The 26,917-nt window shown below is 43.3% G+C and overlaps 2 protein-coding genes across 4 annotated transcripts in view; one reads left to right on the forward strand and one right to left on the reverse strand.

Moving 5' to 3' along the window:
• The window catches only part of LOC115083808 (fibroblast growth factor 2-like), a 114,429-nt gene extending 104,937 nt beyond the window's left edge, over positions 1-9,492 (forward strand). The window contains exon 3 of the mRNA XM_029587864.1: positions 8,870-9,492. Within this exon, the coding sequence (XP_029443724.1) occupies positions 8,870-9,055 (186 nt within the window). The 3' untranslated portion in view covers positions 9,056-9,492. The remainder of the gene's footprint in view (positions 1-8,869) is intronic.
• LOC115083635 (nucleoside diphosphate-linked moiety X motif 6-like) overlaps positions 6,802-26,917 on the reverse strand; it is a 157,611-nt gene continuing 137,495 nt past the window's right edge. Inside the window, exons 4-6 of one of the 3 annotated variants that reach the window (XM_029587680.1) lie at positions 16,431-16,485; positions 10,986-11,168; positions 6,802-8,789 (exon numbers count right to left, since the gene is read on the reverse strand). In XM_029587680.1, coding sequence (XP_029443540.1) covers positions 8,722-8,789; positions 10,986-11,168; positions 16,431-16,485 — 306 coding nt within the window. In that variant the 3' untranslated portion in view covers positions 6,802-8,721. Of the gene's footprint in view, positions 8,790-9,884; positions 11,169-16,430; positions 16,486-26,917 lie in introns of those variants that run through there. The other 2 variants (XM_029587609.1, XM_029587754.1) reach the window with 2 other exon arrangements.

Raw genomic sequence — 26,917 nt, forward strand, 5'->3', positions numbered from 1 at the left:
CCTTTCATCCTACCTTCAGCTTTCTTTGCCTTAGCCAAATATTTAGATTACTTATGTTTGTATATTCCATAAATGTTTTCCAGGCTACCGTATATTGTGCATTCAATACTTTATGTAAAATGTTTGCAGCTAAATCTCCAATGGATTTCCATTCCCTCATTCAATTAATCCACACTAAAATAGATGATTGTACATTTACATAGTATTGCAATTTTATCAGCTTAGCCAATAGAAGTGCAATTTGTGCAAGCCTTTTATTCCTTTGGGAGAGGAATGTAGCCCATGTGACATCATCCAGTAGTAATACTTCTCCTAAGGAAGGTGGCCGCTCATTTATAATTGCAGTTAGCTTATCTAGTTCTGCTGACCATAAAGAGTACAATCTGGGACACACTTAAAAAAAAAAAAAAATTTGAGTCAAATTAGATTGCATCATCTTACATTTTAAATATTGATCAGATGACAATAGGCCCATCTGTTAAAGTTTTGCTGCAGTAAAATAACTTCTCTGAATAACATGTCATGGCGACTCCTGTACTTTAATATTGACTGTTGTCTTATGCAGCTCTTTAAGAATTTTACATAATTGTTCACTTGTTACCTTAGTACCAAATTCAGTAGACCATTGATTAGCTAATTTGGTTAGTGTACACCTAGAGGGCTTTTCTGATCTTAATTTGTACCAATAAGATATTTTGTTACAGTTTTTACCAATCCCCAACTATAGAAAGTATACTGAAGTAGGGTCATAAAGTTTTGGCTTCTGACGTAACAATCAAGAAACATAATGTCGAGCTTGTAGATAGGTATAAAAGTTTGAGGTAGATAAGTCATATTTTCTTTGCAGTTGTTCAAAGAAATAAATACAAATTATCTGCTTTGCAGAAAAGATCTGAAATATTTTTAAGATGTTTTCTGCTCCAGGTTAGAAATTCCATATTCTGCATACCTCGTTCAAAACCAGTATTCCCAGCATATGGTAAATAGCTATAGTCCTTATAGTCTGATCCCCACCACAAACATAAAAACTTCCAAGCATTATGAATGGGTAAAATCAGATTTTGATAAATGTAAAGCAGTCCATGGAGAGAGAGGAGATAAAACTGATTCAGTCAAAATGGAATTGACAAGCAAAATTATAAAAACAAAAGTCAGGTAAGATTAAACCCCTTCACTGCGATCTTGCTGTAATGTTGAATAACTGATACCTCCTGCCTTATTCTGCCATAAAAAACCTATCACCAAGGATTGTAAACATTTCATGTCCTCCAAGGCCAGCATGGCAACATATGGAGTTTATAGAGCAATTTTGGGAAAAGAACAGTTTTGAAAAGCGCTGCTCTACCAAATAATAATAATGGAAGTTCTGTCCAAGACTGCAGTTTTATATTCAACTGATACACCTCCCGATAATTGGAGGAAAATTTTAATCCTAAATATATAAAGCTAGAAGAAACCCATCGTAAAGGAAAATCCTCTGGCCAGGAGTTTTGAAGAGAAGTAGACAGAGCCAGTACCTCTGATTTAGTATAATTAATGGATAAACCTGCAAAAGTACTAAAATCTTGAAATAACTTCATAATAACTGGCAAAAAAGCTATTGGATCAGAGACAAAAATGAGAATATCATCTGTAAACATATCTTTTGTTCCAGTGCACCAGAAAAATACCATGAAATTCTTTATGGGCATGCAGTTTTAATAGCCAGTGGCTCAACTGCTAGAACATATAAAAGGGGAGATAGAGGACAACCTTGCCTTGTCCCACCCTGTAACAAAAAAGGAGCAGAAATCTATTGACTGTCACATGCCAAATATTTAATTTACCTTGATTATTTTCCGTTCATTATATTCGATATGTTCCATGTAAACCGCCTCCCCGGCGATAGTTATTTCTGTTAAATGTGAACCGGAGTGATATGTATTGTATACAGGAACTTCCGGTATATAAAAACCAAAAATAAATAATAAATAAATAAATAAATGTCACAGGCCTTTTTCTCCGCACTTACCCGGACAGGGCCGCCGCTGACAGCGTGACCAGGCTTGGCTCTGCTCTCGGCCCGCTCTCCTCGTTCGTGGCTGAAGCCCTCCCCCCCCCCCCGAGAACCGGCCAATCATCCAATGGCTGCAAGGCAGCCAATCAGAAGACGACCGGCAGAGCTTTAAATTTCAATCTCCATTTCGGCGCCCAGCATCAAGTGCCGAACAAGCGCGTCAAAGGGGCAGGCCCCTTTGTGCGCCCAGGAGTGCTACCCCCTGATTTCTCTCTTGGCCGCTCTGATACCCTGGCAACAGTGTCACTTTCAACCCTCCTCGATCCACGTCTTGGCTATTAAGGTACTACGCCCCCTTCGGCCCTCAAATATCACTCCTTCGCCTGGACCCACCTCCTCGACCGTGCTAACAAATTCCTATCATCATTCTGGGCACAACCTAAATATTGTCACTGACACCAGGCCCTGCAAGACCACCTTTACCCTGCATTTCACTTATCATCTCTAGCAACTGACCGCTTACACCGTTACATCTCATCGTCCCTTTCTCAATATGCGCACATTTACTATACCCATTTCCTACAATTGGAGATTCAACAGGCCTCGAGCTATTGGCCTCCGACAACAAAGGCTAATTCCAATCATGATTGCTCCAGTCACTCAACTCCTCGGATTCTCTCTCTTCACGCTTACTCTATTCAATGCTCAATCCATTTTAAAAAAAAACAACTCACCTACTCAATGACCACCTGTTAGACTCTAAACCAGACATTTGTGCAGTTACAGAGACGTGGTTGAAACCAACGGATACAGTACTTCTGAATCAGCTCCCTAATCAACTATACGATATCCACTCAATCCCAAGACTTAAAAAAAGAGGAGGAGGTCTACTGCTCGCAGCAAAAAAAGGTCTTGGCCTCTCTTTGCAACTATTTACCATAACTAACAACCTCGCACTAGCCCTTTTCAAATCAGATCATCTCCAACTTGGCCTCATCTATGCACCCCCAGGAATTCTTGACTCTGACCCCTCTCCATTGATTGAATTGACAACCAAACATTTTAACATAGATAAACCATCCATCTTGATGGGAGATTTCAATCTTCACGTGGATGCCTCACCGCATTCCCCCAATTGTGAAATTCTACTCTCTGCACTTAGTCACCTGGGCTTCAGACAAATTGTTACAAGCCCCACTCACAAAGCAGGCCATACACTGGACCTTATTTTCATAAACGAGGGCATTATTTCTGCCACCAGCCCAACTTGCACTGCAATCCCTTGGTCAGACCATCAGGTCATTTCATCAGAGCTACAAATTAAAGATTACCCCCGGCCTGTCTTCCCTAACACCACTATTCAGTTCAGGAAACCCTGTTCCACAGACTACCTGAGTAATCTGCTTTCAAAGGATCTAGCTCAACTCGATCTTTTGGACGCTTTCACCGCGACTTCCTCCTGGCTCAAGATAACTAGCAAAGTTGCAGAACAAGCCTATCCAACCATTACCAAATCGCTACACCCACACCAGGATAACAGGAAACCATGGTTCACTCCAAAACTAAAGGCCCTCAAACAAGAGCTACTTAGCAAAGAGTACAGATGGCGCAAGAACCCATCAACCTCTACTCTATCAGCCTACAAATCATTTTTGAATGCCATTCTTAGATCTAAGAAAAATTTCTTCTCCAAAAAAATCCACCATTTCATCTTTGATTCCAAAGCCTTATTCTCCTATGTGTCATCACTCACAAAACCTTCCCCTCCTACCATTCCAGATGTCCTAGCACTTAACAAAGCCACAGAGCTGGCCATCGTTTTTGAGAGAAAAATAGCAAACATCATAAAGCCACTTACCGCTTCTAACTTGGGAACACCCCCCCCCCCCTCCGTCTTTACCCAATACTCCTAATCAAAACTCCACCCTAGAAGCTTTCGAGACCTCCTCCCTGGAAATCGAAAACATCCTCAAGAAGCTCAAACCTTCGTCCCACCCACTGGACTCAATACCCTCAAACCTCCTTCTCTCCATCCCGAACACTATTTCAAAAGCTTTAGCAGACATCATTAATTGCTCCTTGACACAAGGGATGGTTCCAGACAAACTAAAACTAGCCATACTTAAACCCCTACTAAAAAAAAACCCAACCTTCCAACTACTGATCCTGCAAACTTCAGACCTATAGCTAACCTACTATTGATCTCCAAAATTATGGAGAAAATAGTAAACAAACAATTCTCACAATAACTTGAGGAGAACATCCTTTCCCCTTTCCAGTTTGGATTCCGCAAAAATCGAAACACGGAATCCCTTCTAACATCACTGGTGGATACCATTCTCCTAAACCTTGAGAAGAAACAGCCGTACCTACTAGTACTACTCGACCTATCTGCGGCATTTGATACTGTGAATCATTCCATTCTTCTGGAGCATCTAGATGACATTGATATCAAAGGAGTGGCACTCAGTTGGTTTAAATCCTTCCTGGACAATAGATTTTTCAAGGTGAGGATTAACAATAAGGTATCTCACCCCATCAGATCAAACCTAGGAGTCCCGCAAGGCTCAGCTCTTTCCCCTACACTTTTTAATATCTACCTGCTCCCACTCTGCCAATTACTCTCCACCTTAAAATTAAAGTATTACCTTTACGCGGATGATGTCCAAATTCTTCTCCCTATCACAGACTCTTCATAAAACCTGGTCCCACTGGAATACCTGTCTGCAATCGATTAACAGTCTGCTTACCAGCCTTAACTTGATCCTCAATACAAACAAGACAGAGATTCTCATTATATCTCCAGATGAAAACCAAGTTCTCTTCAACTCCCTAAATGTGCCACAATCACACAACTGCTAACAACTGCTATCAACCACTCCTCCTCTGTCAGAGATTTAGGGGTTCAACTAGACAACCAATTCAATCTTAAATCATTTGTCCAAAACACTACTAAAGAATGCCTCTTTAAATTACAAGTACGAAAAAAACTTAAACCTCTCCTTCACTTTCGGGACTTCAGTCTGGTGCTGCAGTCCATTATCCTTTCTAAAATAGACTATTGCAATTCCCTCCTGCTAGGTCTCCCTGCGATAACAATCAAACCACTGCTGATAGTACAGAATGCCACTGTGAGAATACTCACCAACTCAAACAAAAGAGATCATATCTCTCCCACAATGCAGTCACTTCACTGGCTTCCCATCAAAGCCAGGATCTCGTTCAAAGTACTCATGATGATACATAAGGACATCCATAACATCGCCCCTCTCAAGCTCAGTAATCAATTCCGTCCGCACACCTCTGAAAGACCAGTCAGAAGAGCTTACAAAGGCTCTCTGTATGCCCCCCCTGCTAAATCTTCTCTAAGTAAGCGAGTGTTATCTACTGCAGGGCCGACTCTATGGAATACTCTCCCACCAGACCTCTGTCAAGAACATTGTCTCCAAACTTTCAAGAAAGTCTTAAAAACTTGGCTTTTCAGTCAAGCTTTCCCTGAAAACCCAAGTTCTCTTTGACGCTGTTCTTAGAACATGGACTAAGGCCTAAGGCCAACAGTTAATGGGCACACCGATCTCTCTACACAGCCCTCCCAGGACTCATCCGGGTTTCTCCCTCCTATTGTTTTCTTCCGTAGGCTCTACCCCTCACTCCTTCCTGCCCCCTTTGCCATCCTTTCCCTCCTTTTTCCCCCTTTTCCAAGCTACTTAACCTTCCTATTTGTTTTAATGTATCTTGTACTAAAGTATTTTTTATTTTATTTTTATTAATTCTGTGTTGAAGCTGCTTTCGATTTGTAATTGTTCCTTGTTTCCAAATGTTTGAATGTTATAATGCGCTAATGTTCGATGTTTAATGTATCGCCTCCCAGCGAAGGTTCTGTTTCAATGTAAACCGGTGTGATCTGTATTCTTTACAGGAATGTCGATATATAAGAATTCAAAATAAATAAAATAAATGTGCACTAGGATTAGCATATAGTAATTTTAACCAATCTAAAAATGCCCCTTCAAACCTATATCATTCCAGTACCCAGAATAAATAATGCCATTGTACTTTAATCTAGATGCTGAAAAGGCATTTGACAAACAGTCATGTTTATCAGAATCCCCAAATGTTGACAGTCACAAAGCATGGATTAACTTCTGAATATTACTAACACCGTGTCTTCTTCACACAAGACCAACCTGATCAGGAACTAGCAAATCAGGGACAACCAAGCTGAGTCTTCTAGCCAAAATGGAAGCCAACAATTTTAAGGTCTACATTTATAAGTGAGATTGGTCTATAACTTTCTAGTTTCGTTAAGTCCTTCCCCTTCTTAGGAAATACCGTGATTAATACTTGATTAGCAATATCAGGAAAAACTTCTACTTCTAATAAGCAATTATAAAACTTCAACAAAGGGGCTGTGATGTTTGTCCTTAGTATTTTATTTTATAAAATTTGGGGCTGAAACCATCCAAGCCAGGTGATTTCAATGTTACAAAATATATTTCAAATAGACTACTTGGTTTGAGAATAGTTATATGAGCATTAGATAGAGAGGGAAAAAATTTATTGCAAACATCTCTATTCATAGGTTTCCTGAAATATAGAGATTACTATCAATCTAGAAAGATCTGCAGTATTCCTCCCATATCTGCCAAAGTGATTGCTGTTTTGCTACACATCTAAGTCGCATAATATTTAGATTGGGTATTTTTAATTAATCTCATCATCACTGTATTTGCATGGCAGAACATTTTCGCTTTCGTCTATTGCAGGGAACTTTGTGCCCATTGAAATAATGATTTAACTGGTTCTTAATACGTAACATGGCTATCTTATCTACTTGTAAAACAGTTTGGATATGACTTTTTTTTTTTTTTTTAACTATTGACAACTGGAGGATGAGCATCTCTCTGTTTGTTCAGGTGACTCATGTAAGAAATAATTTCTCATCTCAACACAGCCTTTCCTGCAAACACCCTATCCTATTAAAAGGCAGCACTGCAAATAGATTCTTCTATGACTTATCCATCTCATAAAGAATAAAGGGAATGAAGAAGCAAGCAAGCATGCGTCCTTGATTACCCTCCAGTTACAAGAATTATATTTGTAGGCAATTGATCTCAACTAGCAGAAGCAAATAATCCTTCTTTCAATCCCTCACTGCTGTTAATCAAGTTGACTTAGAGAATAGCCAATGCTATTACTGGCATTAGTAGCATGGGGTCTACTTAATGTTTGGGAACTTGCCAGGTTCTTATGGCCTAGATTGGCCACTGTTGGAAACAGGATGCTGGGCTTGATGGATCCTTGGTCTGACCCAGTATGGCAACTTCTTATGTTCTTACCACACTCGCACCCCTCTGACTATCTCCCTTAGTGATCTGGGATCTTTGCCTTTTAAAGTCTAATGTAGCTTGTTTGTCCATGTTTGGCTAGATTGTAAGCACACAGAGCAGAGGCTTTCTCTTCTGTCTGTATGTCTGGCACTGTGTATAACTTGTCGCACTATATAAATGTTTAATAATAATAATAGTAGTAATACCCTAGGCCCTAGAACAGCATCAGTATTCTTTGCAGCAGGAAAAAAAGAGTGGCCTAGTGTTTAAAGCAATAAGCTGAGAACCAGGACACTCTGGGTTCAAACCCCATTTGATGCTCCTTGTGACCTTGGGCAGTTGCTTTATCTCCTGCTGCTTCGGGTGCCCATTTACTAGTGGATTTTAAAAGCACTATGTGCATGACTATTTATTTATTTATTTATTTAAAGGTTTTTTATATACCGGGGCACGTTAGCAACATCACCTCGGTTTACAGTGTAACATAACATAGCAACAAGCTTTACAATATTTTAATGACTAACAGAGATTGATCTAAAAGGGTAGAGTAATCAGGGATAGTATATGGGAGAGGATTCGTATATTTTAGACAACGCAAAATTCAAATAGGTATAATAAACAATTATTTACATGCCATGGTCTGGCGTGTGCGGTGTGGACTTTAAAAACAGAGTGAGTATGCACATATCTCCTGCTCTGGGCACAAATCAAAAAGTTCAGGCTGAGTCTGTAACACAGAGTCTGCCCGTAAGTATTTACGCACACGTGCGTGGGCCGGGGTCCCCTAACATGTAACTACTTCTGCTATGGACGGTGTGAAAGTAATAAAATAACACAAACTAAGCTAGTCAGCAGGGTTTTAACAGGCTGGACTCATAGGATAAAAGGGAGGCAAGTTAGCTAGGGAGTTTAGGAAGTCCTCTCCTTTACTGGGGTCAACTGGAAACAAACGGGGGAAACAGGTAATTGCGTTGGCAGACATATCTACTTAAATTTCCCCCCCCCCCCCTTACATGAGCAAGGCTGCATATGCCCGCGTCAATATAAAATCGTGCACACATGTACACACGTATAGCTGATTTTATAACAGGCACAAGTATTTGTGCATATACGTGTGTGTTATAAAATTGCTAATATGTGCCCGTGTGTGGATCTTAAAATTCACCTCTTAGATTATAAGCACTTTGGTTTGGAATATAGCCTTACTGTCAGCTCACACCTTGCAGGGGGAGATTGTAACAGTAGGGAAAGGTCCTGTCCATTGACGTTTACTTCTTATATGCTTTTGGTTTTTTGGACTTGCTTCCCTCTGGCTCTGTCGCTATGCAGGGTTCTAGTAGCTGCTTCAGTCCTAGAGAGAAGTGGATCTCGTGCTACCTTTTTATTGCACTAACCTCACCATGATCCCAAACCGATGTCACCGGTTCCTTCTTCAGCTGTTCTTATGCGCCCCACTTTCTTACCTGTAACCAGAGGGGGGCACGTCAGTTGCATTTGGCGGAGGAGGAGCTTGCACTAATGCCATTTTTCTTTCTCGTTTCAGGATTTAATCACGGATGAGTGTTTTTTCTTGGAACGCCTGGAGCCCAATAACTACAACACCTACCGGTCCCAGAAATACTCTGACTGGTACGTGGCACTGAGTCAAACTGGGCAGCACAAAAATGGCTCCAAAACTGGACCGGAGCAGAAGGCTATCCTTTTCCTCCCTATGGCTGCCAAGAGCTGATTCGGAAAGATGCCTCAAACTCTGCCATGGCCTGCTGAGTGTGCGGAAGTATTCTGTGGTTTAAGGCGGTAGAAATGTGACAACTGTCTGTCCTCACTATAACCCTTAGCTGCTCTTGTAGACCAGAGATTCCTAAGAATGTCTGTCTGTGTGGTACAGGCCTTTATGCTGCTCTGCAATCTGAGTCTGTTGTGCCAGCGCAGAGGAGTGAAGGGGAAGAAAATGGTAATGAAAACTGCTGAGCCCTTCCAGCTCCACGCTGCGCGCCTTCTCTTTCCTGCTGTGTGAATCCTCACTTGAACCAGAATACACATCACATTTAGGGGTAGATTTTTTTAAAAAGCGCGATCGCATAGCCGCGCGTATCCTCTAAAATCCTGGATCGGCGCGCGCAAGGCTGCCGATTTTGGGCAGCCGGCGCGCGCCGAGCCGCACAGCCTGCCTCCGTTCCCTCCGAGGCCGCTCTGAAATCGGAGCGGCCTCGGAGGGAACTCTCTTTCGCCCTCCCTTCCCCTACCTAACCCACTCCCCCGGCCCTATCTAAACCCCCCCCTACCTTTATCCATGGATTTACGCCTCCCGGAGGGAGACGTAAATCCATGCACGCCAGCGGGCTGCTGGCGCGCCGAGACCCGACCGGGGGGCAGTTCCAGAGGGCGAGGCCACGCCCCCGGAACGCCCCGGCCCGCAACCATGCCCCCGGGCCCGCCTCCGAAACGCCGCATCCCGCCCCAAAACGCAGCGTCGTTCGGCCCCGCCCCCGACACGCCCCCTACAAAAAACCCCGGGACCTACGCTCGTCCTGGGGCACTGTGCGCGCCGGCGGCCTATGGAAAATTGGCCGCCGGCGCGCAAGGCCCTGCTCGCGTAAATCCGGGCGGATTTATGCGAGCAGGGCTTTTAAAATCCGCCCCTTAACATGTTGCAACATGAAAGAAATCAAAACACCTATCATATCTTTTAATCATATCTAAAAGTTTCTTGCATAATGTTAAGCAAGGGCATAGCTATGTCTTTCCAGGCAGGAGATAGGCCATGGCCCCTGCAGAATGTTGTAGGGTTGGAATAAACCAGGGCGTTTGGCTGCATTATGCATGCGGGAGCCCTGGAAAATCTCAGTATGTAAGGGCTGGCAGGGGCCTCTGTTACTTCTGTAATATCGTACTTAAAACGTTTATTTAGTCACCTCTGATGTACCTGTGACAGATTCCAAAACTCCAGAGGCACAGGCCTTGAAGTCATCTTTATGTGTAAAGGGTATTTCCAGCAGATCTAGTCTGCAGCGGTGCATCAGATGCACTGAATGAACCAGGACCAGTTAACATGTTTGGCTTGTAACATCCCATGGGAAAGTGAGGCATGCAGTTACTGTTCTCTGAGGTGGCCTGCCCCTTCCACTCTTTCAGATCCCTGGGCTGGCCAACCCATTCAATACTCGGAGAGTAGTGCTGTGAGCCTGTGGGGCCCCATAGTCAGCCTTAAAATCATTATGACCTTGGTTTTCTGCTTTCATCTTCTCAAGTGATCTAACTCACACCCTCGTGGCCTGTTCCCGGAGAGTGGCCTGCATGCTGCTCTTGCCAACATCCTCACCTGCTATTTGTCTGCTGACATTTCCTTCTGATATGGTATCAATAATTCTGCAGTATCAAAATAACAAAAATTAAAACCAAAGGCTTTTGATTTAAATTATGACTCAGTCTATAATGTGAAGCTTGTTATATGTTTTTCCTGTTTTGTTAAGCTGTGGGGAGCACCCTATGATAGAGCTTGTAGACCAGGCCTGTATAAACTGCAGGACACTCTCTCATAGTTAGGTCAATCTTCTCAAACCCTTCCCGATAGCCATACAGCAGCAGTTTAGCTACTCTGCTTGTGATGGGTGTGGTGTCCTTGGTCGTGGCCAGCTCCTCTAGGTCCATCCACTCACACTTCAGGCACTCTTGTGGGCAGAAGCTTATGCTGAAGGACAGGGGCTTCAAGCGACAGATCAGGTACATATCGGACTTCCCAAAGGCTCCTGGCTGATTATGCTGCTGCCTTATGCTTAGGAGGGACTTGAATGCTGACTCGATGCCTGTCTCTTCAAAAACTTCCCGGACAGCTGTATCCCCTAAGTAGAAAAGAACACAGAAACATGTTCAAGAGTGTTCTCAGTCTCCACAACTTTCTGTGGTAAATGTTTTCACTCACAAAGCCTGGAGAACCAAAATCCACAACTAGCCTAACCCTGTCCTTCAGCTACTCTTTTATTGCCCCTTTTAGCAGGATGAAAGACACAGGCCATTTCTTTTCTTCTGGAGTACCCTACAAAATGATGAACACTACCCAACTATAGTCTTTGTATAAAGAGATTATTCAATGGACCTTGCCTGTCAGGTCTACTGTATGGCCCTGATTGCTGGCTGCGTTTTGCAGGCTTCTAACTCTGAGGCAAGGAAATCTCACAGTTTTCAAAACACAATATTAAAAATCTGTGTCCTGGATCCATCTATAGAGAGAGAAATTCAGACAGGAGGGTGGCCAACTTAGATTCCAAAGGCCTCAAACACTTACCTATATTTCAAGCAAATGTGTTCTTGCCTTTGTTGGAGGTGGTGTATATGTCTGGAGCAGGAAGAGAGGGGGAAGAACTGTTTTAGGTGGTGGGTAATACAAAAATGTTCATCTTGGAAAGATATAACAGTAGCTACCTGCTACCAGTGTGGTGATGTAACAGATTCCTGTACACTGCAGTCAGTGATAGGTATGACTGCTGCTGCCCGTCTTTGTGCACAGCATTATCAAAAGCAGCAAAATTACTAGCAGTGCTCTGGGTGACCACAGGAGTTCTATCTGAAATGGAATCAAGTAGGATTTAAAAGAAATGAAAGCTGCATTTTGCAGGCTGGTCTAGAATCTGATCTATGAGACTGCCTCCATTGAAAATGTACTGAATGTTCTACTTTGCTCTGGCAAGCTTTCTTTTTTTAGGGAGTGGGGAGGCGGAGGATTGATAAAGCCTGGCTACCCTCCTTTGTTCCTGTGTTTCTCTACGAGACCCTGCCATGATGTGGCTGTAGGGAAAGGCTCCTGCATCTTCCTTTTGTGGCTCTCTGGGTATTTCTACTCCTTTACATTTCCCTGAACCCTCTTCCCATGTTGCCCAAACACATGGCAGCACCCAGGCAGAGGGTATGTGAAAATGAGTGCCAATGGTCAAGACTTCAGCTCTTGAGAATGGTGAAAGGGTTAGTCCCTTGGTAGGCTCCTAAAATCTGGTTTGAGAGGAGGGGGTAGGGAGAGAGTGAATCCAGCCTTCTTTAGGTCTACAGTGGTAATAAATAGCCAGAAAGGCGAGGCATGGTTGATTGTATTGATTAAATACGCCACTCTTTCTCTAAAGAGAGGGATTCATCCTTCCATAGTTTGCCTTAAAGTTGAGATAATTGTGATGCTGTAATGGGACAGTCAGCTGAACAGATGATGACATACTGTGTCTCTCTGCCTGGGTTTGTACAAATCCAAGTGATGGTGTCAATAGCATGTGACAGTACTTTGTAAAATCGTATCTTCATTTTTAATCTCAGTCTGGGATGAGATTAATAAAATGGAAGAGAGAGGTCTCGAACAAAGTGTAAGGGAAACTGGCCCAACAAGTGGGGCTAGCTTGTTGAGCGGGTGCCATTAATTGCATACTTGCCCGCTGAACACTGCATAGCAGAGACAAGTTAAGAAGCTTTTGCCACTTACTGGGGTCCTGGGAAATATTGGACATCAGTGCTTTACGTGAGGCGTAGGGTACGATCAAGCATGGTGTCAGCTCTAGCACTGTTACCAAAGGATTGCTGCTGAGACATTGAGGGGCTGAAAGAGTGTCGGCTTCTTCACCACTCCCATGCTTTCTCCACTAGTTACAGAAGAACAGGGGCTTCTGGGCCATGCTCAAGCAATGCTGTGCTCGTGCTATGGTAGGGGGCAATGGAAGCAAAGTAGGGATTAGGATGGTTTGATTGGCTACTCAGTAGGGTCTCTGACCCCCGCCACTCCTTTAAAAATGTTATCCTGCACGAGGCAGCAATGCAGACTCAAGTAGTCCTACTGTTCCTAGGGAAAACTGGACGCTTAGCAGGCTCCGATACCTTGTAAAGGGCCAACACAAAAGCACGACATAGCTCATAGAAACATAGAAATGACGGCAGAAGAAGACCAAACGGCCCATCCAGTCTGCCCAGCAAGCTACGCACGTTATCCATTTTTTTTCCCTTTTTCTCTCTCCCACCTGTTACTATTGGCTTCCAGTACCCTCCAGCCCTAATTCCCCTCCACCCCACCACCAATGTAGAGAGCAGCGCCGTATCTGCATCCAGATGAACATCCAGCTCAATTAGGGGTAGCAACCGCTGTAACAAGCAGGCCACCCCCTGCCCCATACTCTTACCCACCCCTGGTTTTTTTTGTTTTTTGTTTTGTTTTTTTTTTTTGAGATGGCAGCCCTCCATCCTTCCACTCCATGAAGGTGGAACACCAACCACTGGCATCCCGCTCCGTGAATGCCTCTGTGGCTACTGCCGCTCCGTGCAGTGTTTTGCTGCCTCCTCTTTATTCACGCCCTCTAGACCTGATGGATCCACAGTGTTTATCCCACGCCCCTTTGAAGTCCTTCACAGTTTTAGACTTCACCACTTCCTCTGGAAGGGCATTCCAGGCTTCCACCACCCTTTCCGTGAAGAAATACTTCCTGACATTGGTTCTTAGTCTTCCTCCCTGGAGCCTCAGCTCGTGACCTCTGGTTCTGCTGATTTTTTTCTGACGGAAAAGGTTTGTCGTTGTCTTTGGATCATTAAAGTTTTTCAAGTATCTGAAAGTCTCAATCATATCACCCCTGCTCCTCCTTTCCTCCAGAGCTTTGGAGACCAGCTTTGGAGACCAGCTAAGTCTGTTGGTATCTGAAGGAGGGGTGTGAGTGGCATGGAGAGCTCATATACTACATTTTATTTTTGGATGTTGGTCCTTAAAAAGGGATCGGGGCCTGCTCAGATTCTGGCACAGACAAGAGAGGCCAAAATGGGAAATACACAGTATTTATGCAAGCCACCTAGGCAGTGGTGAAAGGGATTCTGATATATTCTGCTCACCCTGTCCACCCAGGGCGCTGCTTCATTAACCGGGCTGAAAGCCAGCTCGTGGCCAGCCCTGGTTCTAACTTTTTATGCCGTTTGCACACAACTTTGTTCTGGCTGAATCCCACGCTGGCAGGGAATGGAGCCCCAATCGGCAACGTCACCTCGACTGCACAGAAAGTCTGAAGCAGGCCCAAAACATGCCCTGGAGTGTGAGCCCCCCAGATTTCCTTCTCCCTTCCAGAAACATAGAAGCTGTGTTTTGTTGCTCCGGCCTTTAGCCTTTACCCCACTATTCAAGACTGGACTTCAGCCATTTCTTTAAGATGCAGTTTTAAGTTTTTTTGAGGTACGTTTAATTTAAATGAACAAGCTGCAGCTCTGCCTGTAAATCATGAACCATGGACAGGCAAGAAAACGGCAGGCTTATATTCATCTTATGCGTGATGTACACTAGCCTGAGTGGCAGGCGGTGCGAGATTAGATGGTAAAGAGAGGCTGTGTCCGGCCTGAACGCTTTCACCTTCTCAGGCCTTCTTTTCCCTGGCTTCCTTACAGCGATGGAATTCCTTTCGTCTTGTTGTAGTGAGGCACCGGCCCTCCCACAGCATTCCTAGACTGAAGTTTGGCCAAGCTGCCTTGGCCTTTTTACATCAATGGCACATGGTTTCCTAGAAGCTCCCACATTCCCACTCAGGTTACAAATGCCTTTCCACGCCTCCACAACTCTGCTCTTTCTTGCTGATGCAATTTGGCCTGGTTTCTGCCTACCTCCCTGACTCTGTTTTTCTTCTCTTCGGTAGTTCTTGGCATATAATGCAGGCACAGTTGGTGGCAGGCCTCTCCCTGTTGCTGTCTGGAATGAGCTAGCAGTGTTTCTTCACCTCTGATTCTCTCCCTCTCGTCAGCGCCTGGCCTAGGAGCGCTGATTTTACCCTGAGCTGCAGGTGCCTTGGGTTTAATCAGATACTGTTCTATTGTTCTTCCCCAGAGAGCTCTGCATCCAGCTTTCATATTCTGGACTTGGTTGGAAGAATAGTAACACAGTGAATGATGGTAGATACCCATGCAGTCCGTCCACTTGATTTTTTTGGGTAAATGCACATAGGAGTTCCCCCATGCTCCCTCTCTCCACATTTTCCTGTCACTCCATAGTCTCCCAAGCACATCCAAAATCTGTTCCACCATTTCTGCTAGTGGGCTCCTTCCATGTTAAAGAGCATGAAAGCCCAGTATCAGTGCTGCATGTCAACAAGCAGAAGACCTGGGTTCTATTCTATTCTGATATTTCTATACTGCCTCAAGGAGCCCCAAAGTATTTTCACCATATGACATAATACAATAACTATAATAAAAATAGCACGATGCAATAAAAAATAAAACCAACACTTCCTAACCACTCACCCCCCCCCCCCCCCCCCATATCCCCTTTCCACTCTAGCAATCCTATGCATAACTCAGCCTTCCCAAATCCTTTCAGGCACAGGGCAAAAACAACGCTAGACTATACCCCACAAATAACTTCTCCCAGTCACTCCGGAAGGCCCTCTCCTTTGGAGAGAGCATGTCACCCCGTAGTAGACCTGGACATGATTGTTGCGTCCGGTGCTAGACGGCTTCGCCCCGTTTGAATGATTTGCTGCTTTAATTCTCTGGATCCTGGCTCACTTAAGTTTCAGTGCTTGAAGGGCGAGAATACTGCTTTTCAGGTTTGGTTGCTGTTAGAAAGCAGAGATCTTGCAACAAGGAAGAAAGAGCATTTCTGGTGATAACCTGATGTCCGAGAATACACGTCTACACCACTTCCAAAAAGAGCTCCTCCCTTTCTCTCACGCCCTCCGCAAGAAGAAAGCAATGCATTTAAACCAAAATACAAACCATCACTACCTTTCTGATCTATCTGGCACTTTATTTACTGTAGCAATCACAATGAAGGCACTATTTATATTTTCTCTTACATCAATACATTATATACACCCCAAGAGAAAATAGTCATGTAAACCATCCCAATTTCACTTGTAATGAACATATATCAAAATCCTCACATGACATAGATAAAATCCTATCTATCTATACTAAAAACTATGTCATGTGAGGATTTTGATATATGTTCATTAAAAGTGAAATTGGGATGGTTTTCATGACTATTTTCTCTTGGGGTGTATACAATACTTTATTTACTGTGCCATCTCTAGGGAAGGGCTTGTGCTAATAACTTTATGGAAAAGGATGATTGTTTCAGTAATTATAAAAATTCACATCAGGATGCCTACCGATGTCTTCACCTGGTTCAGATAGCCCTCCAGGAAATTTCCAGGCATTCATGGTCTAGAATGAGAAAAGAAAACCAAAACAAGAATTATAGGTTTACACCACATATCAAACCAAGCATGCCCACTTGCAGACACACATGTGTCACGCATGCAGAAAGATGCTGTCAGCTGATGTGGAAATCTGCAGTTTCTTAATAGGATTTTGTTAGACATGCTTTTCTGATAAGTGTAATCACCAAGAATGACACTACCTGTTGGTAAGCATAAAGCAGAGAATACTGACTAGCTGCTGGCAGGAGTCCCTGATAATGTTTCTTAACCTTTTTAGATCCTGCTCATTGAAGAAATTATTTCCTGATGCCCCTTTTTACATATCTTAGTTAACTAGACCCAAATATGGTATAAAGGAGTGGAGGAGTAGACTATTTATTTAATTAATTATTTATTTATTTATTTATTTATTTATTTGGATTTTTTTTTTTATATACCGAAGTATAGCGTTTTGCCTTCACTCCGGTTTACAGGATAACAACATAATACATACATATAACTTAGAACCATATTTAACATTAGACTAGTGGTTAGAGCAGTGGGCTGAGAGCCAGGAGAACAGCATTCAAGTCCCACTGTCACTCCTTGTGACCTTGGGTAAGTCACTTCACCCTCCATTGCCTCAGGTACAAACTTAGATTGTAAGCCCTCTGGGGATAGGAAAATACCTGCAGTACCTGAATGTAATCCATGTTGAAGCGCTGAAAAAAGTATAAAAAGTGGAATATAAATCTAAATAAATAAAAAAAATTTGCAAGTAATTAAAAGTATATGAAGAAATGTTCCACTTGCAGAACATTGGTACCTAAAAGGTTAAAGTAGTGGAGCAGGCTTTTTTTTTAGGAAGGAGCTCCCAAGAGTTTCCTATTAGTTATTGGTTTAGTTTATCTGCCGTTGCCTTGCTGTATTGCCAGTGGGTCTCTGGCACCCAGGCCAGAAGATTTGCTAGTGCATGATGACAGAGAGGAATCTTCTCCTATCGAGCACTGAGTATGTCCTGCCCAGGGGGTAATGATCTTGCTGGTGAATTGTACATCTTATTACCACTGGTACCACTAGGAGATTTTCAGAAATAAAAGATTTAGAGGGTTCTCAAGCATTTCTGGGGGGCCAGCCATACCTTTTCCTTTTAAAGGAAAAAGTTACCCACTGTCAGCAGGAGAGCGCTGAGCTTTTAAAGTGTTTAGTCGCTAGTAGGAGTCATTGGACAAAGCTTAGGCCTTCGAGTTGCCTTTGCAAGGCTGCTCAGCTTGGTGTGTAAAATCCATGTTTTACTAACCCAGCTTCTGCTCGGCATGTGTTCTCCCTGCAGCCAGTTAGCTGATACATCTGTCTGATTCCAATCTACGGTAGTTGGGTGTATGACCCAGGAAGTCTGTCACAGAGCAGCCACATGTGGCAACCCAAAGGACTCCTTCGTCCATGGTGACTTGAATTACGGTACAGACATTCCAAGGTTGCTGCTAGGTCACTAGTTAAAGAAGTAGGAGAATCTTAAAGAAGCTGCTACGTAGTAGTACCTATGTTCATTTAATCATTAGTATATTCTTTTCCTCTTAAAAATAATGAGTAGCGTTTATCTGTATTGGGTCTCGAAGGTACTCTGTTCTACACTGCATTTGCTTTAGAGTCTTAACAGCGTTGTCTATTTAACTAACAATTAGGATCATTTGTATTTAGTTGTCACTGAAATAAAGAAATACAGACTCAAATGCTGTAACTTAGTGTCTTGTGTGAACTTTGTTCTCTGGCAAAGCATCAAAAAGCTTGCTAATGGTATTATGGATAGGAAAAGTCAAGCATATTTCATCATCTAAATAATTCAGTTCCAGGGTGGTGTTACTGACTGGCAATGTTGTGTGTCCTACATATTTATTGAGCATGCTCCTCATGGATACAATTTGGAAGGAAACCTTTAGCACATCTGGCCCCTTTGCAAAATTTATTTTGGTAAAATAATATGGTTTCAGACCTGTAACATGTACAGAGATGGAAAGTCCTCTCTCACTCTGCAGTCCTCATTGTGCAAAGCCGGGTGTGTGCTGGTGTCCATTACATGGGAAGGGGCCAAGAGGTCATCCTTCTGCCTTAGAAAAGCCTTAGCCGGCTGAAGTCTATGGGGTTCAGCGAGTGGCAGCTATAAATGAAGAGAGCAGCCACAAACACAAAAGCCCATAGAGTAAATAAAGTGGACGAAAGGATTAACCTATGCTGAAGGCTTGTCCAGGCTGGGGTTATGCTTGTGATGAATCAGAAGACTGAGAGGATTAGATAAAGAGCCATGGAAAGATGCCAAGTCCCTAGTCACACAGTTACCTAGAATTAGATTCTTGGTGTCTGCAGTTTGCTGTGGAAGCAAAATCTCATAATAAAAACTTTTTCAGGTACATTTGAAGCAAAAAGCTCGAGGAAGTCATATGGACCATTTAAATGATCAAGTTGTAAAAGGAGCACTTAGGGATGACAAAGCCATAGCAGAGAGACTAAATTAATTATTTGCTTCTGTCTTCACTGAGGAAGATATAAGAGATATACCCATGCCAGAATGATATTCAAAGGTGATGATTCAGAGGAACTGCAACAAATCTCAGTGAACCTGGAAGATGTACTAGAGCAAATTGACAAACTACGGTAAATAGTATCAAATCACCTGAACCAGGTGGTATACATCCCATAGTGCTAAAAGAACTGAAAAATGAAGTTGCAGACCTACTATTAGTAATCTGTAACCTATCATTAAAATCAGCTACAGTACCTGAAGCTTGTAGAGTGGCCAATGTAACACCAATTTTTTAAGGGAAGTGTTGCCTCACCAATTTGCTATATTTTTGTGAAGGCATGAATAAACATGGATAAAGGTGAGCCAGTTGATACTGTGTATCTGGATTTTCAGAAAATGTTTGATAAAGTACTTCATGAGAGACTTGAGGAAATTAAAAAGTCATGGGATAGGAGGCAATGTTCTCTTGTGGACTGAAAACTGGTTAAAAGATATAAAACAGAGAGTAGAGCTAAATGGTCATATTCTCAGTGGAGAAAGGTAAATAGTGGCGTGCCCCAGGGGATCTGTGCTAGGACCATTGCTGTGGAAAGTGTTCTAAACATCAAAATCACAGAACATATAGAAAGACATGGTTTAATGGAACAAAGTCAGCATGGCTTTACCCAAGGCAAGTCTTGCCTCACAAATATGCTTCACTTTTTTGAAGGAGTTAATAAACGTGGATAAAGGTGAACCGGTAGTTGTAGTGTACTTGGATTTTCAGAAGGCATTTGACAAAGTTCCTCATGAGAGGCTTCTAGGAAAAGTAAAAAGTCATGAGATAGGTGGTGATGTCCATTCGTAGATTACAAACTGGCTAAAAGACAAGAAACAGAGAGTAGAATTAAATGGACAATTTTCTCAGTGGAAGGGAGTGGCAGTGGAGTGCCTCAGGGATCTGTATTGGGACCCTTACTTTTCAATATATTTATAAATGATCTGGAAAGAAATAAGACGAATGAGGTAATCAAATTTGCAGCTGTAACAAAATTGTTCAGAGTAGTTAAACCACAAGCAGATTGTGATAAATTGCAGGAAGACCTTGTGAGACTGGAAAATTGGGCATCGAAATGGCAGATAAAATTGAATGTAGACAAGTGCAAGGTGATGCATATAGAAAAAAAATAACCCATGCTATAGTTACACAATGTTAGGTTCCATATTAGGAGTTACCACCCAGGAAAGAGATCTAGGCGTCATAGTGGAAAACACATTGAAATTGTTGGTTCAGTGTGCTGCGACAGCCAAAAAAGCAAACAGAATGTTGGGAATTATTAGAAAGGGAATGGTGAATAAAACGGAAAATGTCAAAATGCCTCTGTATCGCTCCATGGTGAGACCGCACCTTGAATACTGTGTACAATTCTGGTCGCCGCATCTCAAAAAAGATATAATTGCAATGGAGAAGGTACAGAGAAGGGCTACCAAAATGATAAGGGGAATGGAACAACTCCCCTATGAGGAAAGGCTGAAGAGGTTAGGGCTGTTCAGCTTGGAGAAGAGACAACTGAGGGGGGATATGATAGAGATGTTTAAAATCATGTGAGGTCTAGAATGGGTAGATGTGAATTGGTTATTTACTCTTTCAGATAATAGAAAGACTAGGGGGCACTCCATGAAGTTAGCATGTGGAGGAGAAATCCATTACCTGCTATTAATTAAGTTGATTTAGAGAATAGCCACTGCCATTAGCAATGATAACATGGAATAGACTTAGTTTTGGGGTACTTGCCAGGTTCTTATGGCCTGGATTGGCCACTGTTGGAAACAGGATGCTGGGCTTGATGGACCCTTGGTCTGACCCAGTTTGGCATGTTCTTATATTCATAAATGACCTAGAGATGGGAATTACGAGTGAGGTGATCCAATTTTGCTGATGATACAAAATTATTCAAAATTGTTAAATCACAAGAGGACTGTGAGAAATTGCAAGATGACCTTGTAAGACTGGGAGACTGGACATGCAGATGGCATTTAATGTGGACAAGTGCAAAGTGATGCATGTAGGGAAGAGCAACCCAAATTATAGCTACAAAAAGCAAGGTTCCACATTGGGGGGTCACCACCCAGGAAAAGGATCGAGGCATCATAATGGATAACATGTTAAAATCCTCTGCTCAGTGTGCAGCAGCAGCAGCCAAGAAAGCAAATAGAATGCTTAGAATTATCAAGAAAGATATAGAGAATAAAACAGAGAATTTCATAATTCCTCTATCGCTCCATGGTGCGACCTCATTTGAATATTGTGTACAGTTATGGTCACCACATCTCAAAAAAGTGACAGCAGAATTAGAAAAGGTACAGAGAAGGGCGACCAAAATGATAAAGAAGAGACAGCTGAGGGGAGATATTATAGAAGTCTATAAAATAATAATGAGTGGCGTGGAACGGTTGGATACTCTTTCAAAAAGTACAAAGACTAGCATACTTTTAAGGCAAACCTTTTTACTCAACGCGTAATTAAACTCTGGAATTCGTTACCAGAAGATGTAGTAAAAGCTTTTACTGTTGCTGGGTTTATAAAAGGTTTAGGTAAGTTCCTGAAAGAAAAGTCTATAAATCATTTTTAAGGTGGACTTGGGGAAATCTACTGCTTATCCTTTGGATAAGCAAGATGGACTCTAGTGACCTTTTGGGATCCTGCCAGGTACTTGTGACTTAGATTAGCCACTGTGGGAAACAGGATATTGGACTTGATGGACGTTTGGTCTGTCCAGCATGGCATATCTTCTGATGCAGCCCTGCATCCTGGACACTGCTGACTGTGGCTGGCGTAGCTCCTGCAGCGAGGCAGGAGAGAGGAGCTCTGCAGCTGCAGTGCAGCCAGGCTGGGGAGAAGAGTGGCGGCTGACTAAGGTCTGAAGAATTTGGTTGATGAGGTTAGGCAGAAGGGCCAGAGCGGAGAAGAAAAGAAAAGTGAAAATAAAAAAGCCCAAAGCATAACCTGCCTCCCAAAAATATAAGTAAACATGAAAGAACAAAAGAAAATATTAGTAAGTAATTAAGTAAAGTATATGGAGGAAAAAAGTCATTTTTTGCTGGCTGCTAAACATTTGGGCTGATTCTCAATATTTTTCCATCCTAGTGTATAAATACAGCGACAGATTGTCCTGTGGGCTGAGGCAGAAAATTCACGGCAGTCCTAGTCTGCAGCTGTGCATCAGATGCACTGAATGAACTAGGACCAAGTTAACATTTGTTTGGCGTGTAACATCCCATGTCCTAAGTAATTGCTGCATGCAGTTACTGTTTCTCCCCTCCAGCTCCCTGTGCTGGCCGAGGGCTGCAATGAAGCTGGATCCAGATTTTCAGGACAGGCTGCTCTGGTCCTAGTTTTATACCCCAGGGCACGCAGCGACTTGTATCTCCTGCTCTTAGGGGGTCTGTTTCTGAAGACAGAAAGATAACTTGAATATGGGAGGCTGCCAAAGGCAACTTAACTCTGTTCAAAGATAAACAGAACATTTGTGGTCGCTACATCCTGCAGAGCCACACTAGAATCACCTTCAACAGATATCACAGTGGCCTATTAGGGCTTTTTAATTCATCAGCTCAAGGGTGGAGGTGAAAAGGGGAAAAAAAGCAAGGATAAAGAGGAAGAGGGCATTTCCCTGATAGGGGCACTTCCAGGCCGATACAGTAAAGTTCGCGGGAGAGCGGACGAGCGCCCGTTCTCACGGCGCACGCACAGGCCACTCTCCTGTGCACGCGATTCACTAAAACAAAATATTCAAATGAGGGCCCGCAGCAAAAAGAGGCGCTAGGGACACTAGCGCGTCCCTAGCGCCTCTTTTTTGACAGGAGCAGCGGCTGTCAGTGAGTTTGACAGCCGACGCTCAATTTTGCCAGTGTCTGTTCTCAAACCCGCTGACAGCCATGGATTTGGAAACCGGATGCCGGCAAAATTGAGCGTCCGGTTTTCAAGCCGCGGGCCTCCGGCCGCGGACCTCCTGTGCCGGCAGAAATTAACGCTTACCTTTGGATAGGCGCTAATTTTTGAAAGTAAAATGTGCGGCTTGGCTGCACATTTTACTTAGTGAATCGCGCGGGAATAACTAATAGGGCCATCAACATGCATCTGCATGTTGCGAGCGCTATTAGTTTCGGGGGGGTTGGACGCGCGTTTTCGATGTTACTGAATAAGGAGTAAAGCTAGCGCGTCGAAAACGCTCATCCAAATGTGGGTTAACAGTGCATTGGAGCGCACTGTACTTATTCAAGAAGGGGTGGGATTCTGGATGACATAAAGGGACATAAAAAATACAAGAGCTAATGGAAGAACATTAGCTCTTGTATTTTTTCTGTGTCATTGTTTTGAGCTATGGCAGGGACAGAACCATTGAAAACGTTGAGTTTTTCTGAAGCAGACCTCCAGGCATTATTAATTCAGACCATCGATATTTAATGATCAACAACCTAAAACTAATGAGGACAAATGGGATTCATTACAACAGCTTATGAGACGGTCAGTACGCACGACTCTCCATGCAGATACTTTGTTGGAATATTGTAGATGTCAGCGTATACCGAGAGGTCTAAGGGTGATAAAAGAACCTCACTTATATAGAGAAGATGAGGATTTTGTGGCTGATTGGAATGCAATACTCAATAAATGTAGCCTCAATCTTATGATCCTTATCATTAAAATGGCTCAAAAAAGTGATAATCTTATACAACAAGAGATTAATTGCATAAAAGAAGAATTAGCTGGATCAATGGAGAACACAGTGTTTGACGGGAAATTTAATGATATAAAGGATTCTGTGGAGAAATTGTGATCTGAGATTAAGCAATATAAAACAGATAAATTCAACAGAAATGAAAAAGACTACACAAAAGGGTATGTATACCCGTGGATGATCGAGGATAAAAAGGAAAATCGGAAAGTGACCTTTGACTCGAGCAGTGATGACTCTTCTGGAAGTGAAATCTCATCTAAACAAAAATCACATTTTAGACGAAATGACTCTTCGGGGGACGAAGTACAACAATCTAGGAACTGATATGACTCAGAACCACAAGACCAGCGTTTTTTAGGCACACGAGGCCGGCCCTACCGACGACCGTACAACAGGCGCGGCAGGGGCAAGCCACGGACAGAAGATACTTTTGGCAACACCCGGCAGACCCGGTCTCAAACAAATAAGAAGGTTTAGTGTTAAATATTTCTAAAGTTATATTATCTACCACACAATTAGAGGTTTTGAACAATTCCCACTCCCAGAGCCAATCTATTTGATCTAGAAGTAGCCCTTTTTTAAATTTACCCGTAAATTATATATTTGACATTTTTTTTTTTTTTTGATATTTAAATTTTTATTGGCAATGTCATACAGCCTGGACACAATTTGCTAACTTAGATCAAAACAAACAAGTACATAGAGATTGTGTAGAAACCAGCTAACATGAAACGCCAGTATATAGAAATGAAATTCCCAAATCCCCCCCTCCCCCTGTAGAGGTGTATAGCCAGGTACAGAATAAAGAGGACAATGCACAGAAGACCACAAGAAAATGCATGTATAGGACAGGCGAAAGGCCAAACCCAACACTAGACATAAGATCAGACTCCACTCTCCTGCCGAGTACAAGAGACCAGTCAGAGGAAACAACGTTGCCAGCGTTCATAGAGGCCCCATGTCCTGTGAAAAGTACGGAGGGAGTTATTTTTGTAAGCCGTGATACGTCCCAAACTATGCATATGTTGAACAGAAGCTTGAATCGCCTGCAGCGTTGGGACTCGCGGTTCCTTCCAAAGCTGAGCTATCGAGCATCGCGTTGCGGTAACCACATATTTAATAAAATAGTCATGATATTTATAGCCATCTTTCCTGTCGTCATTAAGCAAAGCTTGCGCCGGAGTCAACTGGAATTGTATTCTGAGTACACGAGCAATCCATTCAGATACCATGGTCCACAGGTTCTGTATCTCAGGACACGTCCACCAAAGGTGGAAAAAGGTTCCCCTTTCACCACAACGCTTCCAGCACATACCGTCAGAGTGCGTGGTAATGTGTTGCAGGCGGGTTGGAGTAATATACCATCTGAAAAACAGTTTATAACCATTCTCAATATGCAGGGCGGAAATTAGACCTTTCCGCAGCCCCTGGAACACCCTCAACCAATCCTCCTCCACCCATGCACATTGCAAGTCCAGCTGCCAAGCCCGTATATGGGGTGCTGATAGATTAAATCGACCAGACAGTAGACTATAAAGATTGGAAATATGTTTATCAACGCGATCCGCGTTGCGGCACATACTTTCAAAGGTGGGTATGCCCCATGACAGGTCGCCCGCCACCTGGTGCTTTAGACAATAATGTCTGACTTGCAAATATTTAAACTGATCCCCCCCAGGCAATTGAAACCGATCCCTAAGTAATTCAAATGGGATCAGCCCCCCTGGCTCCCAGATATGAGCAAATTGTGTTATACCCTGCGTAATCCAAGAAGAGAAAACTCTAGGATGGCCTGCCGGCCGGAAAGCAGAGTGGTGAAATAAGTATGTACTATGGAAAACAGATTGTGTGCCCACCAACGCCTTCCGCCAGTGAGACCAGGCGGTAAGGGTGGCCTCCACAGAGCCTGGCAGCTGTACCACAGGAAGCCAGGAAGACCTCGGCTGCCACAACAGGGCCCCAGGGGGAGAGACCCCAGGATCGCCTGCTCTAATTGCGCCCACGGCTTGCTATGCCGAATACAATGCCAATCAACCGCCGCTTTGAGCTGGGCAGCCCCAAGGTACTTAGCAAGATCAGGCAGGCCCATACCCCCCTGCTGTCGCGGGAGGTACAAAGTTTCCCGAGCTATCCTGGGTCTCCTCCCCTTCCAGAGATATTTATTCAGCCGCTTTTGCCACTTAGCGAGAAGTGTGCCCGGGATTACTAGTGGCAAAGTTTGAAACAAATACAATAAGCGAGGTAAAATGTTCATCTTTAGGACCACCAGCCTCCCCAGCCAGGAGATATGATAGCGGTCCCATTCCTCCAACTCCTGGTATATTTTAGCCAGCAACGGCGGGTAATTTAGCTGAAACAGATCAGAACCCATTCCCAGGTAGATTCCCAAATATTTCAACTTAGTCTTAGCCCAACGAAAAGGAAATTGGTGTGTAATCTGTGTTACCATCTCTGGGGCTAAGGTGACATTAAAAAGTTCAGACTTATCCCAGTTAATGGTGAAACCGGAAACTGCACTGAAAGCCTGGAGTTCCCTCGTAATTGTCTGTAGGGATAACAAGGGGTCGGTAATGGTAAACAATAAATCGTCTGCAAAAAGGGACAGTTTGGATGAGAACTCCCCGGCCCAAACCCCGGCTATGCTATTATTGTGTCTGATGCGATAGGTAAAGGGTTCCAGAAACAGTGCAAAAAGGAGGGGGGATAAGGGACAGCCTTGCCGAGTTCCCCGTTGGACCGCAAAGGGGGGAGAGTAACCCCCATTGATTTTTAAGCAAGCTGACAGCCCCTCATATAATTTATGAATCCACCTTAAAAATTTGTCCCCAAAATTATACTTTTGTAGGGTGTGGAATAAAAAAGGCCAGTGCACGTAGTCAAAGGCCTTTTCAGCATCCACTGCCAGCAAGGCCATGGGAGTCTTCTGAGTGCTAGCCCACCACATAGCATCAACAGCCTTGCGAACATTATCGGACGCCATCCGGCCTGGTATAAAACCAGCCTGTTCGGAATGAACCAAAGCAGGCAGGAAAGTGTTTAGCCTTTGGGCAAGGATCTTCGCCAAAAGTTTCAAGTCCAGGTTTAACAGGGAAATGGGGCGGTAAGAGCCGCATACCGTGGGGTCACGTCCAGGCTTACCGATCAAAGTCACGCCAGCCAAATTAGCCTCCCTAGAAAGAGAATGTTGGGTTTGAAGCGAATTAAATAATTTTACT

This window comes from Rhinatrema bivittatum, chromosome 1 (genome assembly GCF_901001135.1).
Source record: "Rhinatrema bivittatum chromosome 1, aRhiBiv1.1, whole genome shotgun sequence".
NCBI lineage: Eukaryota > Metazoa > Chordata > Amphibia > Gymnophiona > Rhinatrematidae > Rhinatrema > Rhinatrema bivittatum.